Below are 15,408 nucleotides of genomic sequence, written 5' to 3' on the forward strand. Positions count from 1 at the left end.
TGTCGATAAGATCATTGCAGACATTGTCCAGTAACCTGATATGATTTTTCTCCTTGGAGGTCAGTGTCGATGTGATCATTGTAGACATTATCCAGTAGCCTGAAACAATATTACTCAGTGGAGGTCAGCGTCGATGATATATTTATGGACATTGGCCAGTAACCTGAAACTATCTTTCTCATTGGAGGTCAGTGTCGATGATATATTTATGGACATTGGCCAGTAACCTGAAACTATCTTACTCAGTGGAGGTCAGTGTCGATGAGATCATTGTAGACATTGTCCAGTAATCTGAAAAGAATCTTACTCCGTGGTGGTCAGTGTCGATACAATCATTGTTGACATTGCCCAGTAAACTGGAACAATCTTACTCAGTGGAGGTCAGTGTCGATGAGATCAGTAACGACATTGTCCAGTAAAACTAACTTTCTCGGTTGACGTCAGTGTCGAAGAAAATCATTATGGGTATGGCTAGTAACCTATCATGAATAAACATCTTTCACAGCATTATCATAAAAAACAACAGCTCTTTGATCGGTCATATGGATTTATTTGTTTTAAGTTAGGGCTCATATGAGCAAGTGTAAAGTATCTTTGATTTTAAAAAAATGTAAAACATTAATGAAGTCCTTGTTTTAAAAATGAATATAATAGTTGACTTCATTAGCATAATTAATGACATTATTTTAACCATACAAATATAACATTAAGACTCCATCTTTCATTTTAACAACAAGTACTATGTACTTACAGCCTAATATATCAACAACTAGTACTATATACTTACAGCCTAATCTATCAACATGACAATACATTATTATTTACAACGAATTACAGATGTAATTGAAGATAGTACTACATTGAATGTACGTACAGTCTATGGAGAATAATGCATACATTTTCCTATATAGCACTCTTTATATACAATCGTACTAGTCCAAGGGCTGAACGCCTGGAGGGCTATTATGGATCGAGGGTTGATACACGGTGAGTTATAGATAATCAAATATTATTTTGTGTATTGCATACATACTTACAAGTTGCCAGATGAATATGTTCGAAGTGTCAATATCTTTAACGTTATTCTTTTTCGCTAAAACAAGAAATAGATAACTCAGCGCCATCCGATTTTAAAATGATGTTACCGTCTACTGTAGCTGTTGTCTGTTCAAGGTTTCATTTGTCATCTGAATATATTTGATAAGACAATTGAGAGCTGTTTTGAATGTGGTCCGATACGGATAAAAAGCAACCGACTGTCAGTGGGCAAAACGGATATTGACAAAATAAACCTACGAACAATTAATCTGGATATATCAGTAAGTATGTAATACAATACATTAGTATGATAAAACAGCAAGACAATATCTACAACACAAAATGAACAATTTTTGTTAATAGTATTACTTTCTGGCATGTACTTTGTAATGTATGATAAGAATGGCCGTCATTCCATCAGAATACCTAGTTACTGAGACCGTTATACAGCTGTTTACGTACTGTGTACGTAGTAGTGTTGTGATAACATTTATTTTATTGCAAAACGATCCAAATGTTAATCACTCACTTTAGATAATACTATGGTGGTTCTTACGATTATATTTGGTGACACATGTGTATTTATAAAATACACACACACACAATATTTTTTCATTTTCTCCCTTTAGGGTTTTGATTTAGTGATAATGAAAAGCTTTCAGACAAATAGATTAATTACCTATATATGACGTAAGTATACACACACACACATTGTCTATCACACTCAATCTTACAGTCGTCAATGCTGCCATACCTCACTCACTCTCTCTCACTCCCCCTGTCAGTCATTCAAAATCTGCCATTACCTGAATCAGCTTTCAGTACGACATGGTTAATGCTATAAACATATTCAGTAGAAATACTTGACAAAGTTATTTTCATGCAGTTTAACACACCTTTTCACAAATTTCCATAAGAATGATTTCAAACTCAATCATACACATGTTTCTATGGCAACGTAATGCTTGATTATGGTACATATGTATCTAAGGAACCGGAATGTTTGTTGAAGGTACATTTGTCTCTAAGGCACCGGAATGTTTGTTGAGGTACATATGTCTCTAAGGCACCGGAATGTTTGTTGAAGGTACATATGTATCTAAGGAACCGGAATGTTTGTTGAAGGTACATATGTCTCTAAGGCACCGGAATGTTTGTTGAGGTACATATGTCTCTAAGGCACCAGAATGTTTGTTGAAGGTACATATGTAGCTAAGGCACCGGAATGTTTGTTGAAGGGACATTGTACATATGTATCTAAGGCGCCGGAATGTTTGTTGAGGTACATATGTCTCTATGGCACCGGAATGTTTGTTGAGGTACATATGTCTCTATGGCACCGGAATGTTTGTTGAAGGTATATATGTCTCTCAGGCGCCGGAATGTTTGTTGAAGGTATATATGTCTCTCAGGCACCGGAATGTTTGTTCAAGGTACATATGTATCTAAGGAACCGGAATGTTTGTTGAAGGTACATATGACTCTAAGGGACCGGGATCTTTGTTGAAGGTACATTGTACATATGGATCTAAGGCACCGGAATGCTTGTTGAAAGTCCCCCTGCCTCTAAAGCCCCAGAAATACCTGTGTTAACCCGGATGTTCCAAGACAGGTCCATAATTGTCAGAACACGCCTTGAATCATTTGTTTAACCTTCGGACGCCGTTTAGTCAACATTCACCATAGGACCAAACACCAACCCTAGCACGTCAAGATTATTTGTTAATAAAACTTGTCAATAAAGGACTATATGACATAGATGTCGGCACTTTTGTGGCAAAATCTTACACAAATGATCACGTGTTCCTTCGCCAGCCGTGCGACTTTGGACCAAACTTGAAACACAGCTTCTTCGGCAAGCCTCTATCTTTTGGTATGTCGTCAAAGTAGCCTTCCTTCCGAGAGTATCTAAACAAAGAAAAGATTTACGGACATCAGTTATCAACTCAAATGTTAAATACATGTGTAAATTAAGTGTCTTTGTTGATATTAATATACATAAGTTATTTGATAAATCATAGATCGCATTATGCAAACAGTACAGGTGAATCTACAAGGTTTTATTAGATTTTGTATAACAATATTACGCAATAAAATATATGCTTTGCTTGACCAGTTCTACTGTGAAGTAATTCTTACGACATTTCCAATGTATACAAAGAAACAAATTATACATAGGCAGAGAAGAAATAACGACAATGCAAACAAAGGAATTTGTCAAATTTTCAGGGCGCTCCGACATTCTTTTTCAAGTCAGAAACATGAAAACATATCACAACACATAACACAGATAAACAATCATTACGAAATAACAATACATCACATAAAACACATAAACAAACAAAAACAGTTATCTCTTCTGCAATATGCTGTTGTAATCGTATATCCCATCGGTAAGCGTTTAACTGTAGACTTGTTATTGTAAAAACAAAACATTTTGAATAAGTGAGTTCAAGTTATTTAATAGGAATACAGTGTGACCTTAAAGGTTAAGTGACAAATGACAATACGAAGACCACTGTTTTATCATTGCAAGGTGTGATTGCTATACAAGGAAGCACGGTAGTCTAGTAGTAGGACGCCGGGCTCGTGACCGAAAGGTTGCGTGTTCGAGACACGTCACGGCGCTGTGTTGTATCTTTGAGCAAGATACTTTACTCCGCTTGTTCCAGTATACTCAGCTATAAATGAGTACGTGGTTGGGCAGTGCTAGAATTGTAGAATGCTAGCTGTGAGCGCCGAAATGGCAGCACCGGCTGTATGCTCCCCATGGGAGTTTGGAAAGATAGTCTGGTTGCAAAGGCCCTATAACCACGGATAATAATATAAGAACTTTGAATCTTACATTTGACGATCAGACAAATTTTGAAGAAGCTGGATCTAGGAAATATCTTCTGTTTACAGCGAGATACGAAAAAAATGAACAAAAAGCATAAATTCGTATGGATAGTTTAACTGCTAACTAACGAAATTACAAGTAATTTGATCGTAATGGCACAATGAACCCAAACAATACGTGTATGGCTTATGTGTATGTACATGTAATATGCAAATAAAAAATCCAAACTCTAAGCGCATTGGCTGTCAAATAAATGTTGTTCTGTCTACATGTGAATGGCCCTTTAGGATTTCTAGAATGAATTTTGCAAATATAACTGTTGGGTTTTTACGTACGCTCACCGCCAGACCAGGAAGTATTTGCCACACTTGTAATGTATTACGATAACATGACCACGTGATCATCGACAAAGGTATGTTACGTATGACAAGTACACGTGGACAAGGAAATATAAACTGCACCATATGCTTTGTGCATATCATTTACAACACAAACAAAACTACGTTATGAGAAAATGGCTTGTTTAAAACTGATCAATCGTTTATATGTGTTGTTTACAAATTGAAACGGGAAACAAAATATCTACATGTAGTGAGGGTGAAGCTAGCCCTTTATGAAATCAAAAGAGAAAGTGAAACTAATTAACACCAGTTTAAGTCTCATGCAGGAATTGTAAGAAAAAACGCTGGTATTTACCTCAAAGATCTGCTCAATTTTTCATATGTCATTTTCGTCTTGTTCTTTTTCATTGACCCCCATTCATTTGCAACCTCTGTTGATTTCAGGACACGGAATATACCCTCATCTTCATCTTCCCATTTAATAATCTTTGGACAGTGTTCTGGATTCTGAAGAAGGTCCCGGATGAATTCCCACAAATGATAAACACTAGAAGCTAAAACAAGTTAAACAAATATTAGAACTAATGATTAAATTTCTCTATCAAACAAAGATTATAATTAATGATTCAATTTCTCTATCAAACGAATACATATAAGTGTCATAACCTACATCATTAAAAGGTCTGCATACAAATGCATGGGGAAAACGAAATGTATGCTAACAATTCCGAACAACTACAAATATTAAATGCGTCAGTTACACGCTATCAATGTCCTTCAATGTGGCTTTTTAAAAAACTTACTTTGTCCTTTCTTCCTGCCAGGGCGTTTCCGTTTCTGTTTGTCTGAAGATTTGATGGAGTTATCACTGCTTGAATCTTCCTCGTCATATGTTTGCCCTAAATCCATCACCCCTAGTTTGCTGTCGCTTTCCTCGTATCCACTGTTACAGTAATACGGCTTGAATACGGAATCGTCCGGCAGATTCTGGGGCTCGATCTTCACCTTAGGAACGATGGCGTTCTGCATGTTCGAGCGAACGTCAATTTTTCCCAATTCAATCATTGCATGTGGTGTGCACGTCTCAAGTCCTGGTTCCACACTGCAGTCTGCAAGTAGAATGAATATACAATGTAAGTGTCCGTGTTTATCCAACGGTTTGGTCGTTTTACTTCCTGCTTGAGTCACGAAATCTGCTCGGGGGTTTATAGATATGTGTTCGTCAGTAAAACTCTCGGGTGATCTTACAGATATCATATCATATCATAGCAAACAGACTGGAAGACGATATCAACTGTTACATATATATGTGCAATAATTTGTTCTAAAACAACTTGATATAACAAAACGATGGTACATATAAATATAGTATGTTTGTTTATATCAGTGGATATCCCCCGAGGCCCCTTTGTGACGACATGATCGTATCGTTCAGTAACACACCTGTGCTCGTTTGTTAGTCTGTGCGTTTCCTGGGATAACAGTGTAAATCAATGTCTTACAGATAAGACTCCGTTCATAGAACGCTTTTGTTGCTAGTTTTGTTAATTAAGGAAACATTTGTAAAATATTTAAAGTATTTTTATTGTTTTACGTGCTTTTCTATACCTTCCATAAGTCTAAAGTACTTTTTGATAAAAACTGGTTTTAAAATGCTCTATAAACAAGTAACTAAATTTTGCATCATTAGAATTAAATTATTTGCTGTGAAATACATTTTCCTATATTTGAACAAATTTCTAAATATCAAACTTCTGTATTTTTACCTATCACTTATTATCAATGTGATCGTTTTAGATCTATGCTTTTATAGATATCTATATCTATAAAACCATTATCATGATTGATAATTTTTGTTATTAAACATACATGTAAACCAAATACAGAAAAAAAAACATATTCATTTTTATTATTTGAAATTTCCTAGAAAATTCGTCAAATGTAAGTAAGCTTAAGTCATAAGGTTCGAATTACTATCCTTCAAGTTCCTTAAAAAGCTATGATATAGCGAACATTATTCCGTTAATCTACATGTATTTTTATAAAAGTTTGATATATCTGTTAAAATAGCGAATTCGATGTTAAAGAAATTATAAGACATATATCGAGGTACAGAGACAAGGTTACCTGATCAACTGGTGTATTTACATGTCATAGCATTTCAAAAGTTACTTGTAATAGTAAGCTTGGAAAGTGAGGGTGACGCATTGGCTGTTTACAACTGATATAACTCTTAAGCGAGGGATGACTTTTAGTTTGAAATAACATGTTGATATCCGTTTGCTTGTGTAATCTATCAGAGAAACATATTTTCTTCAAGTAGCAATTCAATGACTGATTAGATTTATCATCGGCTATATATGTGTTACACAGTGGCAACTCAATGTATGATTAGATTTATCATCGGCTATATACGTGTTACACAGTGGCAATTCAATGACTGATTATATTCATCATCGTCTATATATGTGTTACACAGTGGCAATTCAATGTATGATAAGATTTATCATCGGCTATATACGTGTTACACATTGGCAACTAATGACTGATTAGATTTATCATCGGCTATATACGTGTTACACGTTGGCAACTAAATGACTGATTAGATTTATCATCGGCTATATACGTGTAACACAGTGGCAACTCAACGTATGATTATATTCATCATCGGCTATATACGTGTTACACAGTGGCAATTCAATGACTAAGTATATTCATCATCGGCTATATACGTGTAACACAGTGGCAAGTCAATGACTGATTATATTCATCATCGGCTATATATGTGTAACACATTGGCAATTCAATGACTGATTACATTAATCATCGGCTATATATGTGTTACACAGTGGCAATTCAATGACTGATAAGATTTATCATCGGCTATATATGTGTAACACAGTGGCAATTCAATGACAGATTAGATTTATCATCGGCTATACACGTGTTACACAGTGGCAATTCAATGACTGATTAGATTCATCATCGGCTATATATGTGTTACACAGTAGCAATTCAATGACAGATTAGATTTATCATCGGCTATATACGTGTAACACAATCATCGGCTATATACGTGTAACACAGTGGCAATTCAATGACAGATTATATTCATCATCGGCTATGTATGTGTTACACAGTGGCAACTCAATGTATGATTAGATTTATAATTGGCTATATACGTGTAACACAGTGGCAATTCCATGACTGAGTATATTCATCATCGTCTATATATGTGTAACACAGTGGCAATTAAATGTCAGATTAGATTTATCATCGGCGATATATGTGTTACACAGTGGCAATTTAATGACAGATTAGATTTATCAGCGGCTATACACGTGTTACACAGTGGCAGTTCAATGACTGATTAGATTTATCACCGGCTATACACGTGTTACACAGTGGCAGTTCAATGACTGATTAGATTCATCACCGGCTATATATGTGTTACACAGTCGCAATTCAATGACTGATAATATTTATCATCGGCTATATACGTGCTACACAGTGGCAATTCAATGACAGACAAGATTTATCATCGGCTATGTATGTGTTACACAGTGGCAATTCAATGCATGATTATATTTATCATTGGCTATATATGTGTTACACAGTGGCAACTCAATGTATGATTAGATTTATCATTGGCTATATACGTGTAACACAGTGGCAATTCAATGACTGATTATATTTATCATTGGCTATATATGTGTTACACAGTGGCAACTCAATGTATGATAAGATTTATCATCGGCTATATATGTGTTACACAGTGGCAATGCAATGTATGATAAGATTTATAATCGGCTAAATATGTGTTACACAGTGGCAATTCAATGACTGATTGGATTTATCATCGGCTATACACGTGTTACACAGTGGCAATTCAATGACTGATTATATTTATCATTGGCTATATTTGTGTTACACAGTGGCAATTCAATGTATGATTAGATTTATCATCGGCTATATATGTGTTACACAGTGGCAATGCAATGTATGATAAGATTTATCATCGGCTAAATATGTGTTACACAGTGGCAATTCAATGACTGATTAGATTTATCATCGGCTATATATGTGTTACACAGTGGCAATGCAATGTATGATAAGATTTATCATCGGCTATATATGTGTTACACAGTGGCAATTCAATGTATGATTAGATTTATCATCGGCTATATATGTGTTACACAGTGGCAATTCAATGACCGATTAGATTTATCATCGGCTATATACGTGTTACACAGTGGCAATTCAATGCATGATTAGATTTATATGTGTAACAAGGTTGGCACTTTCCTAAACATGCATTTCCTCATAGCTCCGTTTCCAAGTTTCAAGCATGACTTCCATTGAACGTTTCGATAATTCAAATCTTATGACAAAATCATTAAAACAATTCCAGACATTTGACAATCTGCTTACAACAAGTATTTCGGGAGCATGGAGTTTCCGAATCATGATTATATAACAGCAGTTGAAAAATAAAGTAAGCCTACCTATCCTGTTAACCGTTTTTTTTTTCTCTCACTAAGTAGACATGTCTGATTAATTATAGTTTCTCTATTAAGCATATCTACAACATTGACAATAGTTTCTGTCTGCTCATTAACTACAGATGTTCTTTTAACTGTAGGTTCTCCTCTACCTACGTCAGTAACGATAAATAATTTATCTATAAATAAGGAGAAATTCCTATCACGTATGTGATGTATATCACTGACTCGACCTCAGTGGACGCTTGACTTCAATATTCTTAGGACAACATCGCGTGCAAGATGAAGCTACTTGTGTTTTGTTTGATGTATAATTGTCGTATTGAGCGACGAGGACATGTCCAAAAATCAGAAGTCAAATGCACCGTTTTATTAATGATTTTTGCACATGTTATCCATTGATAGGTATTCCCTTCTACAAACTACCAATTTTTTGACGGTGTGTCGACTAGACACATATTTATACATGTATTTCCATAGCTCTTTCTGAGACATGAAATCCTGATAGATATACAAAACATAAAACATAACAAACAATATAAAAATTAATAAAATCCAAACAAACAAAAAAGAATAGAAGTTTGACTTACCTGAACTGTAATCGGACATATCCCCGACAGATCCTGGACTGTGAGGGTAACAGGGTGGTTCTGTATTGTCCACAGATGCCATAATCTCATACTCAATAAGTCCAACCTCACATTGATCGTCGTGCGGATCTACTTCCTCGCTATCCGACCACATAGGTAAAGGTATCAACAGATCCCCGGGCGATGACAGTTCTTGAATATCAGTTTCGTTTCCTGTAAGTAATCAATTTGAAATCTGAAAATAAATCTTCCTTCCTTTGTTTAGTTTTTAAGGAAGTATTTCATTTCGCATTACTTTTTGAAAATTATAACGATTAACTTCCTTTTCTGTCTGTCACAAAAACTTAACTGTTTGGCCTTCAGTAATGTATGTCCTGTGTATAACCTTGTTTAGCTATTGAGAGCAAACATAATTGACGGGTCTATGATCATACATAATTGACGGGTCTATGATCATACACAATTGACGGGTGTATGGTCATACATAATTGACGGGTCTATGGTCATACATAATTGACAGGTATATAGTCATACATAATTGACGGGTCTATGATCATACATAATTGACGGGTCTATGGTTATACATAATTGAAGGGTCTTTGATCATACATAATTGACGGGTCTTTGATCATACATATTTGACGAGTCTATGATCACATTTAATTGACGGGTCTATGATCATACATAATTGACGGGTCTTTGATCATACATAATTGACGGGTCGATGGTCATACATAATTGACGGGTCTTTGATCATACATAAGTGACGGGTCTATGATCATACATAATTGACGGGTATATGATCATACATAGTTGACGAGTCTGTGATCATATATAATTAACGGGTGTATGGTCATACATAATTCACGGGTCTATGGTCTTATATAATTGACAGGTCTATAGTCATATATATATGACGGGTCTATGATCATACATAATTGATTGGTCTTTGATCATAATAATACATAATTGACGGGTGTATGATCATACATAACTGACGGGTCTATGATCATACATAATTGATTGGTCTTTGATCATACAAAATTGACGGGTTTATGGTCATATATAATTGACGGGTGATTGGTGATACATAACTGACGGGTATATGGTCATATATAATTGACGGGTCTTTGATCACACATAATTGACGGGTCTATGTTCATACATAATTGACGGGTCTTTGATCATACATAATTGACGAGTCTATGATCACATAAAATTGACGGGTCTATGTTTATACATAATTGACGGGTCTATGATCATACATAATTGACGGGTGTATGGTCATACATAATTGACGGGTCTATGATCATACATAATTGACGGGTCTATGATCATACATAATTGACGGGTCTTTGATCATACATAAGTGACGGGTCTATGATCATACATAATTGACGGGTATATGATCATACATAATTGACTGGTCTATGATCATACATAATTGACGAGACTATGATCACATATAATTAATGGGTCTATGATCATACATAATTGACGGGTCTATGATCTTAAAAAATTGACGGGTCTATGATCATACATTATGGACGGGTCTATGATCATACATAATTGATTGGTCTTTGATCATACATAATTAACGGGTGTATGGTCATACATAATTAACGGATGTATTGTCATACATAATTGACGGGTATATGGTCTTATATAATTGATGGGTCTATGGTGATACATAATTGACGGGTCTATGATCATGCATAATTGACGGGTGTATGGTCATATATAATTGACGGGTATATGGTCATACGTAATTGACGGGTCTATGGTCATACATAATTGACAGGTCTATAGTCATACATAATTGACGGGTCTATGATCATACACAATTGACGGGTGTATGGTCATACATAATTGACGGGTATGTGGTCTTATATAATTGATGGGTCTATGGTGATACATAATTGACGGGTCTATGATCATGCATAATTGACGGGTGTATGGTCATATATAATTGACGGGTCTTTGATCATACAAAATTGACGGGTCTATGGTAATACATAAGTCACGGGTCTATGATCATACATAATTGACGGGTCTATGGTCTTATATAATTGATGGGTGTATGGCGATATATAGTTGATGGGTCTATGGCGATACATAATTGACGGGTCTATGGTCATACAACATGCAATGAGACATAGTGGTTTTCCCGACTTTTAATGGGTTGTTAACACACTACGCATTAACTTCAACTTGTTTACAGTTGATTTTCATCATTCATCATAGAAATAATTTGATCCTATTCTCAAAAAATGATACATGCATGTACTGTTACTCACGAAAACAAAAAAAGCCAAATAAGACCATTTTTTTTGTATCAGATTATGCTGTAACATTCAATGCTGAACAAAGATATGAGATGGTAGAGGTCTGATCACCATGATCTGTAGCCGAGACGGTTACAGGGATTGTTTGATAAACACTGAAAGTTGGGGTCCGTGTCCAGGAGAATATCTTTTTTTATTTATTCATCATAGTACTTTGATTATACAGGGTGTTTTATTCAATTTATTCTAAAATAATATTTTCTGTATTTTCCTTATGTAACATGACGGACACATGAGTTTTTTTACGTTTTATCAATAGTCTTTGAACCAACGTCGTCGTAAAACCTAAATATGTAAATTGACCATCATACGTTAAATTTAATTTAATTAATGTTTACTAGATTTTCATTTTTTTTCTTTTTTTACTTGCATTAAATTTCAATTCAATATTTATAATATCATGATTAAATATTTTATGAGCGTTGATCATGATATTCGATACGTTAGTAAATGTTTTAGCGTTAGGAAGGGTGGTTTTACAGAAGGTAAGACGTTTTAACAAAAGTTATATTTGACAGTGATGACGATCCCTGGTTATCCAGAATATCTTCAGAATTTACAAAATAAACATTTCATTGTCTCCTTGTAAATACATGATACCAATGTGTGAAGTGCGTCGTGTATTGCTGTTTGTATGCTTGTTAAAATTAGTTTGTTGCACACGATTAAAATGTTTGGTTATAAATCGCTGTTAAAAGGACTATTTTACAATTTAAGACTCCTATGTATTTTTTTTAAGATAAAATAAATGTTGACAGTACAAATTTATTTTTATTCTAAATCTTGTCTGCGACTTTACCAACCTTGTTCAATAAACCAGGACCTCTACACGGTCAGTAACACATCGGAGACGTTAACATTTACTAACTGCATTAAAATCGATCTTTCAGAGGTGTCTAATAAAACAAATGTACTACAGTTCTTGCACAGTTGTATCTATTATCAACAATGAATAGTGTAGGTCAACTAGTAGTGCATGAGTCTGGTCATCGATGTTATGTCACTCAGCGAACTAGAAATACGAACATATCTCATAACGGTTGTTATCATGTGTTTAGGCGTTTTTGTGATATAGTACACATGATATCAAACTTTAAATTGCAACTATTTTGGGGGAATATTACTACCATAAATATACCTACATGATAATTGATTAACCATGAACGGTGCTCTGGCCACATGTTAATGCCACTCAGTGGTTTGAATATCTTTCCACTAAATGTAAATAACTGAGTGATATTGTCAAGTCTTGTTCTTTAATACGTTGTATGCCGTACTCCGTACCGGTATTGGAACATCAGTGAATGCCCACGCTCTCCGTACCGGTATTGGAACATCAGTGGATGCCCACGCTCTCCGTACCGTTATTGGGACATCAGTGGATGCCCACGCTCTCCGGACCGGTATTGGAACACCAGTGGATGCCCACGCTCTCCGTATCGGCATTGGAACATCAGTGGATGCCCACACTCTCCGCACCGGTATTGGAACATCAGTGGATGCCCACGCTCTCCGTACCGGTATTGAAACATCAGTGGACGACCACGGTCTCCGTACCGGTATTGGAACATCAGTGGACGACCACGCTCTCCGTACCGATATTGGAACATCAGTGGACGACCACGCTCTCCGTACCGGTATTGGAACATCAGTGGATAACCACCCTCTCCGTACCGGTATTGGAACATCAGTGGATGCCCACGCTCTCCGTACCGGTATTGGAACATCAGAGGATGCCCACACTCTCCGTACCGGTATTGGAGCATCAGTGGATGCCCACACTCTCCGTACCGGTATTGGAGCATCAGTGGATGCCCACACTCTCCGTACCGGCATTGGAACATCAGTGGATGCCCACACTCTACGTACCGGTATTGGAACATCCGTGGATGACCACGCTCTCCATACCGGTATTGGAACATCAGTGGATGCCCACCCTCTCCGCACCGGTATTGGAACATCAGTGGATGCCCACACTCTCCGTACCGGAATTGGAACATCAGGGGATGCCCACGCTCTCCGTACCGGTATTGGAACATCAGCGGATGCCCACACTCTCCGTACCGGTATTGGAGCATCAGTGGACGACCACGCTCTCCGTACCGGTATTGGATCATCAGTGGACGACCACGCTCTCCGTACCGGCATTGGAACATCAGTGGATGCCCACACTCTACGTACCGGTATTGGAACATCCGTGGATGACCACGCTCTCCATACCGGTATTGGAACATCAGTGGATGCCCACCCTCTCCGCACCGGTATTGGAACATCAGTGGATGCCCACAGTCTCCGTACCGGTATTGGAACATCAGTGGATGTCCACACTCTCCGTACCGGTATTGGAACATCAGTAGATGCCCACGCTCTCCGTACCGGTATTGGAACATCAGCGGATGCCCACACTCTCCGTACCGGTATTGGAGCATCAGTGGATGCCCACACTCTCCGTACCGGCATTGGAACATCAGTGGATGACCACGCTCTCCGTTCCGGTATTGGAACATCAGTGGACGACCACGCTCTCCGTACCGGTATTGGATCATCAGTGGACGACCACGCTCTCCGTACCGGCATTGGAACATCAGTGGATGCCCACACTCTACGTACCGGTATTGGAACATCCGTGGATGACCACGCTCTCCATACCGGTATTGGAACATCAGTGGATGCCCACACTCTCCGCACCGGTATTGGAACATCAGTGGATGCCCACACTCTCCGTACCGATATTGGAACATCAGTGGACGACCACGCTCTCCGTACCGGTATTGGATCATCAGTGGACGACCACGCTCTCCGTACCGGTATTGGATCATCAGTGGACGACCACGCTCTCCGTACCGGCATTGGAACATCAGTGGATGACCACGCTCTCCGTTCCGGTATTGGAACATCAGTGGATGCCCACGCTCACCGTACCGGTATTGGAACATCAGTGGATGCCCACGCTCACCGTACCGGTATTGGAACATCAGTGGATGCCCACCCTCTCCGCACCGGTATTGGAACATCAGTGGATGCCCACACTCTCCGTACCGGGATTTGAACATCAGTGGATGACCACGCTCTCCGTACCGGTATTGGAGCATCAGTGGATGCCCACACTCTCCGTACCGGTATTGGAGCATCAGTGGACGACCACGCTCTCCGTACCGGTACAAACAAATAGCAGCTTAACATGTGTGTATTATGATGATTTGTTAACAAATTTCAGTTTGTCTGCATCTTAAAACTTATATTTTCATATTTGTGTTTGCTGATATTCCAACAATGGTGAAGCCAATCTCTTTTTAAATTGACTGGCTGACTGGCTGACTGGTTGACTGACTGACTGGCTGGCTGACTGACTGACTGGCTGACTGACTGACTGACTGACTGACTGACTGGCTGCCTGGCTGGCTGACTGACTGACTGACTGACTGACTGACTGGCTGACTAACTGACTGACTGGCTGACTAACTGACTGACTGACTGGCTGACTGACTGGCTGACTGACTGGCTGGCTGACTGACTGACTGACTGGCTGAGTGGCTGACTGACTGACTGGCTGGCTGGCTGACTAACTGACTGACTGACTGGCTGACTGACTGGCTGGCTGACTGACTGACTGACTGACTGACTGACTGGCTGACTAACTGACTGACTGGCTGACTAACTGACTGACTGACTGGCTGACTGACTGGCTGACTGACTGGCTGGCTGACTGACTGACTGACTGGCTGAGTGGCTGACTGACTGACTGGCTGGCTG

General features: G+C 38.0%; 1 protein-coding gene across 1 annotated transcript in view; it reads right to left on the bottom strand.

Moving 5' to 3' along the window:
- Positions 1-533: 533 nt before the first annotated feature.
- The window catches only part of LOC110455599, a 40,801-nt gene continuing 25,926 nt past the window's right edge, over positions 534-15,408 (bottom strand). The window contains exons 4-7 of the mRNA XM_021505805.1: positions 9,311-9,523; positions 5,022-5,327; positions 4,574-4,772; positions 534-2,946 (exon numbers count right to left, since the gene is read on the bottom strand). Of these exons, the coding sequence (XP_021361480.1) occupies positions 2,835-2,946; positions 4,574-4,772; positions 5,022-5,327; positions 9,311-9,523 (830 nt within the window). The 3' untranslated portion in view covers positions 534-2,834. The remainder of the gene's footprint in view (positions 2,947-4,573; positions 4,773-5,021; positions 5,328-9,310; positions 9,524-15,408) is intronic.

Source organism: Mizuhopecten yessoensis, unplaced genomic scaffold, assembly GCF_002113885.1.
Source record: "Mizuhopecten yessoensis strain PY_sf001 unplaced genomic scaffold, ASM211388v2 scaffold8317, whole genome shotgun sequence".
In the NCBI taxonomy this organism is placed as follows: domain Eukaryota; kingdom Metazoa; phylum Mollusca; class Bivalvia; order Pectinida; family Pectinidae; genus Mizuhopecten; species Mizuhopecten yessoensis.